This window comes from Chrysochloris asiatica, unplaced genomic scaffold, assembly GCF_000296735.1.
Source record: "Chrysochloris asiatica unplaced genomic scaffold, ChrAsi1.0 scaffold00013, whole genome shotgun sequence".
NCBI lineage: Eukaryota > Metazoa > Chordata > Mammalia > Afrosoricida > Chrysochloridae > Chrysochloris > Chrysochloris asiatica.
The window spans coordinates 26,531,033-26,549,720 of NW_006408531.1; the positions used below are offsets into that span (position 1 = coordinate 26,531,033).

At 34.9% G+C, this 18,688-nt stretch overlaps 1 protein-coding gene across 4 annotated transcripts in view; it reads left to right on the plus strand.

Moving 5' to 3' along the window:
• Window positions 1-18,688, plus strand: part of PTPRK (protein tyrosine phosphatase, receptor type, K) — a 756,434-nt gene that overhangs the window by 250,279 nt on the left and 487,467 nt on the right. For all 4 annotated transcript variants that reach the window (XM_006834676.1, XM_006834677.1, XM_006834675.1 and 1 more), the window contains exon 3: window positions 11,515-11,786. In XM_006834676.1, coding sequence (XP_006834739.1) covers window positions 11,515-11,786 — 272 coding nt within the window. The remainder of the gene's footprint in view (window positions 1-11,514; window positions 11,787-18,688) is intronic.

Below are 18,688 nucleotides of genomic sequence, written 5' to 3' on the forward strand. Positions count from 1 at the left end.
ACAATTCTTTACATGAACAGTTTGATGACCTTGGTTATGTACTTCACATTGTGCCATCGTTCTTACCATCTGCAGTTACATTGTTCAGTCACCATTACGTTGTCACTCTGCTCTTTACAATTCTTATCTGTACTTCAGATTAGCTGTTGTCCCCTTTAATTCATGTAAATAATGCAGATGTTCTTTATTGTTCGGGCTTTTTTTTTTTTTTTTTAGTTTAACAATGTACTTTAAGGGATATTTTCAGTTCAAAGTTTAACGATTATTTCTTGGGCATTAGATTTGGGGGCTTCCCCAGTCTTCATGGATCCAGTGTTTCTGGTTTCAATCTGAATTTGAAGTCTTGTTCCACACTTTGCCTGATTTAATCAGTATTTATCTATTGAATTCCTTATTAAAACATTTGGTAATGGTGGCTGCGCACCATCTATTTCGTCTGGGCTCATGGTAATGGAGATAGTAATTGATGGAGTGTCCTTCTTTTGCTATTACAGGTGAATAGAGACCACTTGGCCTCTTACACATTTTTAAGACTAAACACTGTTAACTAAACTAGAGACTACTGTAAAAATCAAATAAACAAAGCCACTGCCAAATTGATTCTGACTCAGGGAACCTGTTGTTGTTAAGTGCCAACAAGTTGAATCTGATGCATAGTGGTTGTATATAGGGTTTCCGAGGAGTGGCTATTGGGTTGAACCACTGACCTAGGGTACTTTTTAAAACAATGTTAGGCCAGTGATTGGATTGAACCACAATCCCATGGCTTTAAAACTTTGAACCAAGAAAACCAATCCCAGTAAATAGTGTCAGTAGGTTTCTCTTTTGGTGGTTTTAGTTGTAAAATTACATAAAAACGTTATTTGGCATTTTACTCTCTCTCTTTTATTTTGGTAAACACCTTATGGTAACGTGGGTACTAGTTGAGCTGTGGTACCATTTCCGTTAGTTAGTTTCAGTATTCCAATCTACATAGATCCATGTTCTCTACTTCCTAATCACTGAATGAATCCCTCCCCTCTTGGTAACTATTAGTAACCACTAGTCTTTGTATAGTCAGCTACTCTTGTCATTTTAATCTTATATCAAGCCTTTAAACCTATATGTGATTAGTATCTTTGTGACCAAGCGCAACAACATCAACAACTGAGGTGATGATATTGTTTTCTTTTGCTTTTTTAGGTCATGGTGTGGTACTATAGGATAAGTACTAGACTGCTAACCATAATGTTACTGGTTCAAACCTACCAGCTGTACCTAGGAAACCCTATAAAAAGTCACTATACATCAGAACCAACTCAATGACACTTAACACCAACAACTATCCTTAGAACTAGAGTTTTGGTGGATAGAGTGAAAACCAAGTCTATTCTTGCTTTGTTTTCTTTGACGCTGTGTCAAGGAGATTAAACTATGGAAGAATACTTGGCGCAGTTCCTAAATCTTATCATGTAGCAATAAACTCTCTCCCTTAGGAGACTAGTTTTTTTTTTTTTCTTTAAACAATATTGGGAAGGTTTATGAAGCTGTTAGGGGTCTAGACAGATGATAAACACAACCCCGATTTCTTTACCATCCTGTTGTCTCTTTTCCTGTCTTCCCAGATTACACATTTTAAAGTCTGATCACGTATTCCTTTTCTTTTTCCTCCAAATTAGACTCTTTTCTTCATTTCGCCAACATTTTTTTTCTCTCAATCTATTCACATATTTTGCTGTCATTCAATTTTTCTTTTATTTTTATTTGCTTGTCATAGGCTTTCTTAGACACGTAGCCAAAACAAGAAGACAGGTTGTTGATTTTGATAATACTTCGTAAATTAAAAAGTAAAGACCTACTTTTACTTTGAGATTTCTCTTTGTTGTAATTCTCACAATAATTATCTGAAACATTATTTTATTATATCTGATGTATTTTTCTTTTCTGGGCCTCAAATTTTCATCAACAAAATGGTCTAAATAGGAGCTGAAGGCAAGGAAAAGAACAAAGTAGCAAAGCCAGGTTGCTAATTTCGGGCTAAAATGAGTATAGAGGTTGAATTCTTATCTACTTCATAGACAGAGATGTGTTTTCACTTCAGTATATCATTTTCCTTGCTTTGCAATGTTTTCTGAAATGACTTCTGTTGTAATCAGGGTCTTTAATTGTCTTTCAGGTTTAATAAAGGGTGAAACTTACTTTATTACCAGTAGATCTACTCCTGTGGCAGATTACCCTTGATCCTGAACTCAGTTGAGAAATTCTTTTCAACCTGAGGACGGATTCAGTTGAGAAATTCTCTTCAACCTTAATTTTGTGTGTGTGTGTGTGTGTGTGTGTAATTGATTGTTACTTGCCATTTGCTTATTCATGAGGAATTGTTGTCACTTGTTACTATTTTTGAACCAAAGTGGAAGTATTGTTGCTCTTCTAGTATATTAAAATGATTTTAGTCACCATGAGACAAAATGTGACTACTGAATAAAACATTGTAACTTTGGTAATTCTAATTCATATGAAAATATGTAAACGTTGTATTGTCATTCTCAGCTGATCTTCACTTCTGACCACATATTATTAATGGAGGTGAAATACATCCTAACAGGCTTGAAACTTTATCATGCTATTTAGTCATTAGAAAGTTTTTGGGATAGCAGACTGAACTACCTTCTCTTAAATGGTTTCCAATCTTGATTCCTTTCAAAAGGCAAGTGAAGATTAGAAAATTGGTTCCCAGACAGTGAGTTGCCTTTTGGAGTATCGCAGCTCTGATTATTCTCTCTCAAGGAGGTTTTGATTTTTGTGACTGATTTCCAAAACAGAACGCAGGAACTCTGCAAGTTGGATAGCTATGCAGAGCATCAGGATTTTAGAAATTGGAGACAATCCTACAACAGGAGTTCTTAGATCTAGAAATCCTCTAAAACTGTTACTGGAGGTTTTGTATGTGTTTATTTCTGGGAACTGGTGGTGAAGTGTAGAGTTCAAAATTAACATCAGATTTCAAAGAAGGAAATGAAAGAGATGAAGGGTTATGTACGAAACTGAGCTGGGAAGCAGTTGTGAATGGAAGAGTTAGTAAAGGTTGTGAGGGTTAAGTCCACTGAATTGGACATTTTTAAGTCCTGGTCATTAACATTTTTATCTTGTTTATTAATTTGGAAAATTTTCTTTACAGAGATTCCTGAATATGATTCTACAACTTCATGAAAAAGGACTGAATATATCCCAAGGAAAAATATTTAGCACCTTCCTACTCTTATTGTCAATAAATCGTAGTATATTGTTGTTGTTGTTAAGTGCCGTCGAGTCGGTTCCGACCCATAGCAGAGAGTATTATTTATTCCTCACAGAAGTCGTAGGGCAGAGACATAATTCAGAATGAGGAAACACAGAGATTTTATTAGATTTTCAGGCTATTCAATGAATACATGTGTGGAAAGTAGGGAACACTGGGGTTCTGAAGAAAGAATCGTCCAACAGATTATAAAATTAGCAGCTTTAAAAAAGGAGACCGATGACATTCAAAGTTTAGCAATCATTTTGAGCAGGTTTTCTAGGTCATGGGTCATGCTGTAGGATCAGTACTAGACTGCTAACCATAATGCTATATTGTTGGCTCAAACTGACCAGCGGTTCCTAGGAAATTCTATACAGGGTCTCACTATGAGTTAGAACCACCACCCTTGAAACTCAAGTTTTGGTGGATAAAGTGAGAACCAAGCCTATTCTTACTTTGCTTTTTGAGATGTTATATGGCAAGGAGATTTAAACTATAGAAAAACACTTGGCAGAGTTCCTAAATCTTACCATGTAGCAGTAAACTCCCTAAGGAGATTAGTCTCCATCGAAGGATAAATGTGCTAACCTTCCTTTTAGAGTTTTGTAGTTTCTTGAGTTGTTGAAATTGTTCTCTGAAATTTAAAAAAAATATATATTTTCAAAACATAAGTTGGATACCTAGAATGAATATAAAACTCATGTTCAGGAATTAAGGAATATTTTATCCCTGAAGAATATCAGAGAAGGAGTTTTTTATATTTTGCTAAGACAAAGGGAGTAACATTTTTAGGAAGACTAAATCTGCTTGAAGAGGTGATTCATTCATTTTGTTGTCTTGGGCAAGTTTGCCTTTTCTAATTTGACATTTACAATGTGAGCCTCTTTCTACGTGTTAGAAAAAGTATTAGTAGAATATGTCCAACTCCCGTCCCTACCCTCAAACAATAGGTTGAGGTCCTAAATTCTATACCAGTGAATGGGCCCTGTTTGGAAACACACCTACTCCTCATTTACCACCCGGGAAATGATCCTGCCTTAGTAAAGATGAAGGTGAATGTGAAGAGATGTGCAAGAATTGAAGATATAGTTAGGAACTGTACTAAAAAGAATAGTGTACTAATAAGAGGAAAGTGAAGGAATGAGGAAAACCAAGCTGATGTGTAGGTTTAGTAAATAGGCATATTAGGTTGTTGCTTAAACAGATGGCTTGAAACAGAAAATAGGAAGGTGACAGATATTATAAGGAACAGGGGAACGCATAGTCTTCAGCAACATCAACCCTTCCCCCAAATGGTCCTAGATGGACTGGGACCCAAATCAGCATTTCATTTGCCTCTACTCTCTCAGTTGATAAGTACCGTGTAGTCAGTTTTGACAAATAGTGACCTTTTATGTGGTTTTCCAGAAGTGGCAGGTAGATTTGAACCACCGCCTTTCTGGTTAGCAGTTTAGTGTTTATCTTACAGCGCCACATCAGGACGCTCTGCCTAGAGTTCCTGATTATTGCTTCTTAAACTAGCTAGGCATGAAAATATATCATTGTATAATGCCTTTAGTTTTTTCATGCCAACCGTTTCTGGCATGTTTTTTGTTTCTATTGGGAAAATCTCACTCAATGCCAAGAACTAACTGTTTTTGCAAAGTGAGTTAGTGCTTTGGTAGCTATTCAAAATGGTCTTAAGAACACACAAAAACACTCTTCTAATTAGAATACAATATTATTTTGTCTTCTTCACTTTTTTTGTGCACTTATTGCAACCTGAGTCACTGAGGGTGGGAGGCTAGAATGTAAGAAAACCGTTTATAGTGTTCTAGAAAAATCCATCGTTCTCTATTTTCATTCTCCTGGCATCCAACACGCCCATGAAGAGTTTTGTTTCTTAACTGATTTCATAGAGTACATCAGTATACCCTGCAGAGACAGAATGGGTGAAGTAGACTCAATATAAATAAAAGTGCTAATAATGTTCCCACTAAAGCATGAAGATAAAATGAATTATGTATGTTAAAATATAGTGATTCTCTAAATGGAGCCAAGGACCCTCTTTGGTTCCCCAAGATACCTTCTCGGGGATCTATGAGATCAATACTATTTTTATAACAACAATATGATATTATTTTCCTCTTCCCCCTCTCTCATCTTCCAATGAATGTGGTAGAATTTCCCACAGGCTACATGATATCACAACAGATTGAATGAAGGATTAAAAATGAGAATCCAATTAGCTTCTATTAAATCAGGTATTCAAGGATTTAAAAAAAATGTAAAATGGTACCTCTCTTCTTAATATGTTTTGAATATGAGTAATCTTTAAGTAAAAATATGACATAATGAGCTTATTATTGTAATTTTAATTAATATGTATTTTTAAGCACTTGATGTTTTTATTTCTAATATAGCTATTGATGGCTATAATTCATAGGCAGAAAAGCTCTTAGTGGTCGTCAGTGATTTTAATGAACGTAAAGGGGTCCTTGAGACTAAAATGTTTGAGACTTGCTGCTCTAATAGAGAGTATCTTATATGTGTAGTGATGGTCTTGACAAAAATATTAAATGTTCATTTTCATACATTAAAGTCTTCCATCAAATCACTGTCCAGAAGCATCATAAACCTGTTCCTTGATTGTTTTATTTTTGGTGTTTACTAAGAATTTACTAGTATGGCCTCAGCAGTCATATGTCATTACAATTTAAGAACTAGACTTTTTGTCTTTCTTATTCATCTCGTCAATGAACCAACCAGGCACCAACAAGTACCTATTGAACTTTTGCCACATAAGTCCTTCCTTTTTTAGATGATTCACCATTTATCATCCTTTATTACCTGCTCTGTGACAGTAGAATTTGGCCTTTCTAGCATTTTCCCTTTATAGTTAACACAGTGTTAAGCTTTGATAGTAGAGGACAATGGGAAGAGGTTTTAGAAGGAAGTGACTTCTGATTTTCTGTGCTTCCATTTTGTTTCTTCTTGTTGGTATGATACAGCTGCCAGTGGCTAAGTAGCATGCCCAGCCTTGGCCATCAGTCATTGAGCTCACAGCCCTGTTTCTGGCCTGGTCACCATCTCTTTGCAGTCCTTCCAAGGTAAACATAGATCATGCTAGCTCTAGTGCTGCTCTGCTACACAAAGAGTACTTCTTGCTTGCCCAACAGTTGTGAGTCACCTAGTGAACATCTTTGCTAGCTAATGACCTGCATAAAGGTCTTCAAGGAGGTCTGACTCTTGGTAACTGCCTTTGCTTTTAACATTTGTTTCTTCCCTTAAGCTTGTTGCTATTGTTATTAGTGTTTTTGAGTCAGTACAATGTAAGAACTAGCCTTTTTGTCTCTTTCTTATTCATTTCCATGGATTTTCAGGGCTGTGATCTTTCACAAGCAGATTTCCAGGCTTGTATTCTGAGGCACTTCTGTCGAGTACGTAACGATTTGTGACAACCGTGGACTGTTTATACTTTCCTTGTTAAACATACTGACTTACTTCTGTTTTGTTTTGTTTTGATGCTAGGTGAATTAGTTGCTTTCTAAGAGGATATGTTACTCTTATGAGATAAAGGTTTCTCATAGAAATCATCGACTTTTTACAAAAACTGTGTATAATTCAGATCCAGAATCAGAAATGCATAAACTTCAAGCAAGGGATAGCAACATGGGCAGGGAAGAACAATGGGTAAGACCTGGATAGGTCTTGGAGCTTGAAGTATACTTGTTAAGGAGTGAGCTGCTTCTAGAGAAGAAAACTGGCATAGATAAAATGTCTGGTTGGGGAAGATGGTTTGTGAAGAGAAACAGTCTGCGATAAAGTGACAAGTACCTGGTGTTAAAATCATGAAATGATTGTGCATAGTAAGCAGAGAAGGTTGAATTCTGATTATTTGAGTTTATAATACACAGTCAATGAATTTTGATTAAGAATTCACTTTCAAAATACTATAGGCTATATATAAAGGAGTTTCAGAATGCAGTATAGAAACCCATTTATCATCATTATTTACTTTGTGGTTAATCCTATTTCATATGTGATTATTATATTCTTAGAACTATGGTTTATAGATTAAAAATTCCCATTAAGATGTAAAATAATCCCTAGGGCTTTTGTTATTCCTCTATTTATTAAACTATGATTTTTATGAATATTGAATTTGATTTTTTTTTTTTTTTAAGTGTTTCAACGTTGGTTTTAGTTTAAGTATCCTCTGGTTCCCTCTCTAATCTAATGAATTGAAACAAGACATAACTAATTTTCATATTGTGCATTTTTGAATGCTAAGATTTTATTATTTTGTAGGATGTAAATAGGATTTATGGAGTACTGGTGTGGCGCTGTGGGCTAACGCATCAGACTGCAAAGTTGTTTGAACTGCAAAGTCAGTGGTTCAAGCTCACCAGTTGCTTCTTAGAAACCCTATACAGGGTGGCTATGGGTCGAAATTGACTCAATGGCACTTAACAACAACAACAACAAAATCAGATTTATATTAAAAGTTATGAAGCATATGTTTATTTTCTAAGTGTCATTATTCACTTGATATTCTTCATGTAGTTTCTCTTTTTATGAAAGGTACAAATCTAGTGCATGTTCATTGCTGATTACTTAAGTAATGTAAGTGATAAAAAATTAGAAATATAAGACTATTGCAGTTCCTCCACAAACAATAATTTTGCTTGATTTCTCCCCAAGTCATATGTGTATTTGGGTTTATATATGAATACATACATACAAATTTGAACAGGTATCATTTTGTATTTATATTTATGTAACAGAAATGTATCTCTTTCATAAATGGACTATTTTACAGCTTTCTTATATTATTTAGCAAATTATGACTATCTTTCATTTAATGTTTTTCATAATACCATTTAATATAACTATTAGCTACATGTTAGTTTTATTAAATTAATCTGCCATAAATTTGAAATATATCTACTATTGGATAGTTAAAATATTTCCATTTTTCTCCATGTTTGTATGTGATCCATTCCTTGATTTAGAATTGCTAGAGCAGAGCATATGTGTTCCTTTAAGGTTTTTTTTGTCTTATTGCCAAAGTACTCTCCAGAAAAGTGTGTGTGTGTGTGTGTGTGTGTGTGTGTGTGTGTGTGTATTTGGGTACTCCATCCCTTGTGACTGTAAAGAATATTGTAAGACCACACATATTTCACTGTTAAATCTTAAGAAGAGATGGCCAACCACTACTGAATAGTGTTAAATTCTTATTAGAAATCTGAGGGATTCTTTAGCTGGAGCTAGAACAATGGTAAGTAATCTTAAATTATAACATAAAGAATAAGGGAAGTATTTATTAGGGAATTTCCTGGCATTTAAGATATAGGAGTCAGTTATTCTGGAAAACTTCAGAAGTAATTTTTAGATACTGTTAAGAATAGCATAGTGTTCTCTGTGTTTAGGATGACAGAGGCGGAATCTCGGCCAGATAGGCAGCTACCATGTCTGTGGTGCCTGCTGGGTAAAGTGTCACTATGTCAAGCCAGTAGGCAGCAGGATTGAGATGGCTTTTGGTACTAGTGCTTGCTTCTTTTTTACTCTGGATTTGTATAGTACCTGCACATTATTCCATAAGCAATCAGAAAATGTAGCAACTGCCTACTTCATCAGATATGCTCTATATAAATGAATTATCAGCACTGTCTTTATTATTTAACTTGCATTGCGTGCTCAGGATATGTTGACATTGTTTGGACAAGCTTTTATTTTATGACTTTTGTCTAAAGACCCACCTGGTATTTTCTACAAATTAATATACTTAGCTCCCCATTTTTTAAGAAGAAAATGATTGTAGCTTTAAAGTGAAACTTGCTGAAAATTGCTAAATAGTCTTAATGGTAAATATCATACTATGTAATTAACAATGATGCATAGTATATATTTAATGGAAGAAAATAACTATTTGAAAGCTAGTAAGTCATTTATAGATCACTGCTTTAAAATGGACATCCAGAAGCCAAAATTGGTGGAGGCTTATAAAAGCAAGTCACATGCACTACTGCCATAATAGTTCAATGAATACGCAAACTAAAAAAACAACAACTACTATGTTGTGTTGTTAAGTGCCATCGAGTCAAATCCGATGCCATCGACTCAAAGTGACCCTGTACTGGGTTTGTGAGGAGTGGCCGGTGCGTTTAAACCACTGACCTTGTGGTTCACATTCCAGTGCTAACCCTACAATATCACACAAACAGTAGGAAAATGTGTAACAATGTTGTGAAGAATCTGAGGTCCAGAAACTTATCCTTGATCTCTGGTCTGGGCATAGTTGAAAGCAATAATTTTCACTCTGGAAGAGTGAATGTGATTTAAAAAATCTCACCCTAGGAACTTCAGTATATGAGTATATCTAAGGACAGAAAATGGGTTGCAATTAAACAACAACAACAACAAAACTCTTCATGGACAATTTATTCTTTTTAAATAGAATATGTGAAAGTCAAGTAATAAATAAAAGAATTCCAGTTAACAGTAGAAGATGAGAACTGGGAAAAATGATTGACAATATGAGTAACTGTCACTAGAGGAAGGACACTGGTGGTGCTGTAGGACAAGCGCTGGACTGTTAACCACGAGATCAGTAGTTCAAATCCACCAGCCACTCCTTGGGAGAAAGATGAGAATTTCTGCTCCCGGTAATAGTTATATCCTTAGAATCCCTATATAGGGTAGTTATGAATGAAAACCTACTCAAAATCACCTATTTAAAATATCATTAAAACTCTGAATCAGAGGGTACTGGTATGAATCAATGGGAGCTGGTCTGATTTGAAGTTTGGTTTCTTATGTAGTTGAAGTCACTCGATCTCTCAAGATTTTAGCCTGTTTTGGGGGTTAATTGAACTAATATGACTAGTTTTCCATGACTGTTTTTAGCAGTCAATGGTAATACCCATATCTGATTAACTTTACAAGTTGACGAAGAGAGATTGCATGACAGTAAAATATATTAGTGCTTACTCTGTAGTATTATATCTAAGACATTTTATTTAAAATTATATACAAAGAAAACTTCATATTAGTAACACTTGAATTTTACTTTTAGTATGAAAAATAGTAGGCATATTAACATTTTTCTGGAATGTGACTTTGTTAAAATCCATGGTAACCAGAAAAAAAACTGATGATTATTCTGGAGCGCACCCTGAAATTCATTATTTCATCATTACATGACTTTTGTTAAGTATCTCTACACATAGAAAAAAAAAAAGTAAGTTTAGATGAAAAACTTGTTGATATTTTGCAGAAAGCTGTTTATTGACAAGTATATTTTTATGGCTCTGTTCTAGAAGAAGTAGTTCTTTTGAATTGAATGAAATCTGGAATTGGTTTACTGACTTCTTGAATATAATATTTGAAGTGAGGACTAAGATAGTGGGACTCATCATGTACTCATCTCCCCATGGAAGATAATCTAGGAAGATTTATTAAATTAAAGAGTGTGGTTGAGTAGATTTCTGGTTTTCAAGCCTGGTTTCTGGGATCCCTAGTAGAGTTGTAAGGATTATTGTAAAATTGGGGCAATAACAAAGACACTTAGCTGGCAGCTTAGTGTGCTGATACATACAGCTCCGGTGAGTGAATCTACTATGTGCTAGCTAGAAAATTTACAGATTAATACTATGATCTCAGTCCTCATATTAACAATGAAAAGATAAGTATTTTATTCTGTTTTAAAGAAAATGAGAAAACTGAGTCATAGGACTCATAGGTTGTATAAATGATGTCCTCAGTATTTAAAATCAGAAGCAATTCTAGCATCTGTTTGCTTTTTTCCCTTTTAAACCCACTTCCCTTCTGTATCCTGGATAAGATAAGGAACAATGCACTTTTTCTATAAGAAATTGTTTTTAATTGTTTGTTTCAGATCTAAATGCTTATGTTTAATAAGACCACACAGCTTTAGAACGGGCCATGCATTTGAAAGAAGATCTGCTTATTTTGTTTTTGACTTTGGATACATCATTAATATTCCTGTACCCCAACTTCCTAACTTGTAAAAAAAAGGGAATTAATAGATTACTGTGGAAACTAAATGAGTGAATACATGTTTTACACTTTGAATAATAACTGCTACTTAGTTAAGTGTTCATTTCAAACATTTAATTGAAAGATCTATAGCTCTGGTCTTTATAATGCATTGATATCATTTTTATTATTTTATAATTGTTATATATTTTATTATATATATTCCCTTTTGTTTATATTTCTATTTTGCTTTATATTATATTATGTCATTTCAGGTTCCTATATGATAGTGGATTCTTCAGATCATGATCCTGGAGAAAAAGCCAGACTTCAGCTGCCTACAATGAAGGAGAATGACACTCACTGCATTGATTTCAGTTACCTGCTATATAGCCAGAAAGGGCTGAATCCTGGCACTTTGAACATCTTAGTTAGGGTGAACAAAGGACCTCTGGCCAATCCAATTTGGAATGTGACTGGTTTTACGGGTAGAGATTGGCTCCGGGCTGAGCTAGCAGTGAGCACCTTTTGGCCCAATGAATATCAGGTAAACTAATGTGCCTTTTTGGTTTGTGTTTTGATATTATTGGATCTGTTTTTTTGTGTAGTACTTAAAGGTAAATATTCATCCATGAAGAATGAGAAATTTTCTCTTTAGTCTGACCCCAACTCCTTTCTTCTGCATGTTTTCCAATATTTTGGCACAAAACCTTCAAAGTAGAGAAAAATATCTCTACATATAGAAAAAAAAGTGTATTTAGGTGAAAAACTTGTTGATAGTTTGCAGAAAGCTGTTTACTGACAAGTATATTTCTATGGCTTAGTTTTAGAAGTAGTTCTTTTGAGTTACATGAGATCTTGTATTTGTTTACTGACTTCTTGAACATAATATTTGCAAAGTTACCATGAAATAATGTTTTGTGAAATATTTCAAGGGGCTTTATTTTGCAAATTTTTATTGTAGCCAATGAAATGGAGTAGGATAATAAGAAAACAAACAAATGTTATTAGTCTTTGCTGAGGATACTAACGTAGAATTAATTCTTCAAATTGGTCATGTTGTGTTAGTATTCCCTCTCTTCATAACGCGTTTACTACCACACTAACCCACAATAGCTGTTCACAGTGTCTGGATTTTTTTCCTCCAAATATACTAAGGTAAGTATGACTAAACTTATTATGAATAGTGTCCATACTTCATGTTTTGGGTGTGTCAGTTTATAGATTTAGGAGCTAAAATCCACCTATCCATGTGGAGAGCTGTTCAGTAACCCTTATTATAAATTATAAACCCTTATTATCTGGAAGTAGGAAATGATCATTTTAGACAATTCTCCATGCTGGTACCTCATTTTTGTATTTGATCTTCAGGTTAAACTTTTAAAATAATTACTTATTTGTACCTTATTATAGAGGCTAAGGAGAATGCATTTGTTTAAACATGTTTCATTATGATCAATCAGTCATCTATAAGCTAATAATAGTTTTATTTCTACTTTTTAAAAGATGAACTATTTCTTCAGGGTAAACTTCTTTTAATTCCTGAAAACAGAAACAAAATATTGTTTTAATTGTGTTTTCTTGTATTATTTTTCTATTTTACCAAAATCCCTTACTTCATAGGCATGATTCCAAAAGGCATGGTTCTTGGATTATGTGTCTATTGAGATTTTAATGGATTTTTATAAGATACTAGTTGACTCCATCATTTCTAAGCAAGCGTTTGTTTTTCTTCAGCCTGGGAGAGCCATCTGCTCTGGGAGGAATGTGTATGTAGTAGGTGGGTGTGTGTGTGGGGGTGTGTGTGTGTGGAATTAGCATTAAGGTGATGGCAGTGACGTCAGTGAGCTCATCTCTGACAGTCAGTAGGTTGATAGCTGTCAATACTGGGTCACCCACACAGTGCACTATCAGTGCCCTGACTTTGTAAGAATCTGTCATTGAGGCTTAACTTACACTGAAAGGAACTATCTCTGATTCGGCATAATAAATCAGTCAAAAACTTTCATCTTTATAAAAGAAAAGAAAGCCCCCAGATGGTAGCTTAGTTCAATTCAAAATGTAGGGTTTACAGCCACACTGTCTGTAGTGAACTCGGTTATTTACTACCTAAGTTGATTCTTTTTTGTGGAATCAAACCTTAAATTTTATTGTTAAGAACACTATGGATGTCAATTTTGAAATAAAACAAACAAAAAACTATGTATGTATGGTGCACATTGGCCAGGTTGAAATTTATAAATGCCATAAATGTGTTTTTCTGAGTTTTTATATGATCCATCTTTGAATCATTGATGCTGATAAATGACACAGTATTAATAACATGAAAGCATCTCACCAGGTATCTCTGTAAATTCATTTTTACTTAGTTCACATATTTCTGCTTTGTTAACTGGAATGTTGAGTTACGATACCCACAACTAAATGAATACTTCTTTTGTTTAGTCTTCTGTTACATGCTGAAACTCCCTATGTTATATGTACTTTCAGTGTATTTAAACAGGCAGAGCAGAAAGTGTTGGTACAAATTTCAACCTGGCCAGTGATGTATTTTTATAGCTCTGTTGTCGCAATTAGGAGCTCTGGTAGCGTAGTGGTTACGAGTTGAGCTTCTAACTGCAAGGTCAGCAGTTCGAAACTACCAGCTGTTCCCATAAAGATTTACAGCCTCGGCAACCCTACTCAGGGTCGCTATGAGTCTGAATCGACTCCACGGCACATTACCACCACTACCACCACCACCACCACCACCACTGTCGTAATTAAAATCCTAGTATGGCGCTGTGGGTTAATGCGACAGACAGCAAAGTCATTTGAACTGCAAGGTGGGAGGTTCAAGCTCACCAGCTGATCCTCAGAAAACCTATAGAGGGTCGCTATGGGTTGGAATCGATCAACAGCACTTAACAAAAATAGCAACATTTTCGTAATTGAGGGAACCCTGGTGGCACAGTGGTAAATGTGCCACTAACTGAACAGTCTGGTTCAAAGCCTCAGCTTCCATGTGGGGAAAATTTTGATTCTGTAAAAAATTATGGTATTGGAAAGCACATGTGTTCTCCTCTGTCCTATAGGGTTACTGTATGTCAGAATTAATTCTAGAGCTGTGGAGGGGTTTGTTTTTCTTGTTTCATTGTCAGAACCTCTGGAAAATACCTCCTTGTGGCAGATTAAAATTGGGGCCATAAATTGTTTCCTAAGTGATTATTTTGCTTTCACATCTTTTCCCTTAACCTGCAAAACTTAACAATCAATGAAAGCCAATAACAGAGTGGAAGATTTTTTATTCATGTGCTTGGTGCTCAATAAATTACTTGATTGATGTTTTCATCGATTCAGTCACTTAGATAGCTAGTTGGATCAGTACATCAATTATTAGAAACAACCAGCATAACATAAAATTTATTTATGTAGCATTTTTTTGCCGTTAGAAAATAACATTAAAAACTTTGGACTAATGCAGAATCCTTTAGAGATTTTTAAATTAAAGTTCAGTGATTGTAATGTGTCAGCCTCAAAACTCTTATTCATTTTCAGTCTTAAAGAAACACAGCATTTTTTTTTTTTTTTTAAGACTCCAGATTGGTAGAGTCCTGATATGCATAGAAATTCTCCACCTTGGTTCCCTGATTTTCTCATCTTATCATAGGATTTATAATCTCTTCTAAACTTCTACTTTCACACTGTGTTGTTTTTCTCTCATTTCTCTTTCCCTGTTTTTATGTTGCGTTTCTAACTGAGAATCTTCTTTTAAGGAAATGTTTTCATCTGCTTGAGCCATTCCTTTTGTGACCACCTCTGGGTTCCATCTCCTTCTCACTGAATAATTACAACAACAGTAAAAAGCAATTGAAAGGAAAATAGTCGCAAGAGTGCTGTTAAATTTAATTAGCTTAGGACCATTTTTCTATAATAATCACACTCATGGAAGTGAGGAAAAGAAAAGAAAAAAAAAATCTCTCCAACAAAATTAGTTCTTCTCTTTTCCATCTTTCTTGTTGTTGTTGTTAACTGTTGTTGAATTGGTTCTGACTCATAGTGACCCTGTATAGGGTTTCCAAAGAGCTGCTGGTGGGTGTGAACTTCTGATCTTGCTTTTAGCAGTCCCAGTGCTTAACCTACCGCACCGCACTAGGACTCCTTACGTCTTTGTGGGGAACTGAAATTCTGACTCTGACATAATGTATCTTTCATTGGATTTGCCCTTCCTAGATATTCCATCAGCCCTACTGCCTAAACAGTATGTAACCACGTAGTTGACTGATGCTATACTCCAGTAATTTATGCTGTGGGTAGTTGATAATGAAGAAATACCAGTTTTTAACCATCAAAGGCTTAACATGTGATTAGAAAAGAGGAAACACGAAGTGATGATATAAAAGCAAAAATAGCACTCCAAATAATGAATCTTGGTTTTGGCATATCTAAAAAAGGCCACATGGATTCTGGGGCCAGTTGGCTTGAGTTGCAGCATGCTGCTGTTGCTACTTATCTGCTATAAGATATTGGGTAGATTCCTTAATGTCTTCATAGTTTGCTCATCTATAACATGTTATCACAATAGTAACTATTTTACAAGGTTACTGTGAGTACTAAATGAGATTAATCTATGTAAAATGCTTAGAAAAGTGTCTGGCTCATAGTGCCAAAATGTTAACTTAGTATGGTGGTGGATATGTGCCTTGGAGTCAGTTGTAGCTCACAGTGACCCTGTATAGGGTTTCCGAAACTGTAAATCTTTATGAGAGCACAGTGGCTCATCTTTCTCCTGTGGAGCAGTTAGTAGCTTCGAACTACTGACATGGTGGTGAGCAGCCTGACCTGAAAGGCACTATGCTACCAGAGCTCCAATATTATGGCAGAGGGGAAAAAAAAAATCTTCAGACTCTATTATGTGTTTACCTCTGATGTTCTGAGTTTCTAGCCATTAAGAAATCATGAAAACAAAACAAAAACAAAAATTTAACTCTTCTTTTACCTTTCCCATCCCCGTTTTTCCCATTCTTTTCCCTTTCCTTTCTTTTTCTCCTCTTATGAATTATGACTACTTCTCTTATGTATACACTTTTCCTACAGCACAAGATTTCAGTAACTGGAATTAGGTAGATGAAAAAAAAATGATGTATTATAACATAGTTAATTTTACCTGGAGAAATAAAGCCATCTATACGTTGGATCACAAAGTAGCTCCACAGGCAATACAATAGCAGTTGAACTTAAATGTGACTGCTGTTTTGATGCCTTTGTTCTTTGTCTAGCTTATCACTTGCTAGTGAGAATAAGAAATAACACTAAAGACAGGGCAGGAGTTCTGATGTAGCACTCGAGGATAATCACTGGACTGCTAACTACTCCTCAGAAACCCTATATAGGGTCAATGTGAGCTGGAGTCTATTTGATGACACTTAACAACACTAAGAGTGACAGGGCAGGTGAGGCATGCTCAGAGATGATTAGATTTGATAGCTGTACATTTTTACTACACAATATCTTTATTATTTGTCTGAGGAGAAAACTGCTTAAAATTTGCCTATTCGGACCCTGCGGGTTACTGTGTTAGACTGCAAGGTCAATTTGAAAGGCAAGGTCAATGGTTCAATCTCACCAGCTGCTCCTCAGAAACCCTATAAAGGGTTGTACAATGTCAATTTGAGCCACAAAGTTGGAGGTTCAACCTCACCAGCAGCTCCTCGGAAACCTTATACAGGGTCGCTATGAGTTGAAACCAGCTCAGTGGCACTCAACACCACCACCATGTCTGGGTTGAGTTCTGGTTGATATTGACATGGATGCTAATTTCAGGCCATTATCTGCTGCTGTTGTTTCTCTGATCAAAGAAGTCCCTTTAGTAAGTTTTTTTTTGTTTTTGTTTTTTATAAGGAAGATTGGACTGATTTTTTATAATTTTTTAAAAAATTCTGTTTATCTGAAAATATCTTCGTTTCACCATCATATTTTTGCTGGTTATATGATTCTTGCTTAGCATTTTTTTTTTTCTTTCTTTCTGAGTTTTATGTATATCATTCCATTTTCTTCCTGCATGCATAGAAATCAGATTTCATTCCTATTAGTTCTACTTTATAGGTGATTTTGTATTTTTTTCCCAAACTCTACTCAGGTTTCTTTCTTTGTCTTTGGTTTTAGAGACTTTCATTGTCTTTTGGTGAATGATATTTGAATCTTTGACTTTTGATTCCTCTATTCCTAGGTTAGTATTCATTCTACCATGTTATTTTTCATAAATCACATTATATAGAGACAGTACACACTATAGTAAAGCAGAACAAGCAAATATAGGTTCAGATTTTTTGAAATAAGTATTACAGTAATGCACCATTGTAAAAGGATCTATGTTTCTCATCTGTATGTTCAGTATAATACATGTCATTTTAGATTAGTATACTAATTATCAAAATTATCACATTTGTTTTATTAGCCATGGTTTTAAAATGCTAATTTTCATACTTGTTTTCATTGGACTCAAGTAAGTACTGTAGATTATTTTAATTGATTGCTAATTAGAAGAAAATATATTACAATAGTGTTATCTAATGGTTACATTTCCAATGAAGATCATTACACCTCTAAAAGTGTAATTTTCTACACTCTAATCTGACCTGTTTTGTATGCATAAAATTAAGTTCAGCTGTGGGATTAAATCCATTACTTTCTTACTGAGCAGCAAGGTTGTTACCAAATGAGGCAGGCAGACATAACTTGCAAAACTATTAGTGAGAAACCTAATCTGCTGTTTTCCATTAACTGGGTGCACATCATTAATCACAAAAATGATGCATGTTGAAAACTACAGGGGTTTGGCCAGAAATTGGAAAGTTGTAACATAGCAGAATATGGTGTTTTGTTTTTTTTTTCATAATTCACATGCAAAAAAGAAAAAAACCCACCCACTTAACTTTTGCAACTCATTTTCTTCTGAAAGTTTTCGATTGGTTTGCTCCATGGTTAGAAGACCAAGGAGTTTTCTAATTTTGTCTCTTTTTAAAGGGTTATGTTAACATGAATTTTACTGGTATGTTGTCAAACTCCAGAGAACTTGCTGGCTTTGCATCTAAGAAGACTGGAACTTAAAGTATGTTACTATTTACTTAAATAAGAAACCCTTTAAAAGTGATGTTTGAGCATTGAGGGGAAGGAGGTGCTATATATAAGCAAAATCATGAATCATCCATGCAAAGAGTAATGATATGAGGCCATCACTGACGTTATAGCTCTTTGAACTCTTCCAATTTTTGCTCCTTATCCATCACCCATGTAAAGTTTTTATTCACTTCTAGATATAACATCTACATTTATAAACATTGTAAATGATTCTGGCTCATTTCTCTACAGAATCAATTATAATGTTTGTAAGTGTAGAAATTACAGATACTGTTGTTTTTAAATGCCGTCGAGACGGTTCCGACCCATAGCGACCCTGTACAGGGCTTC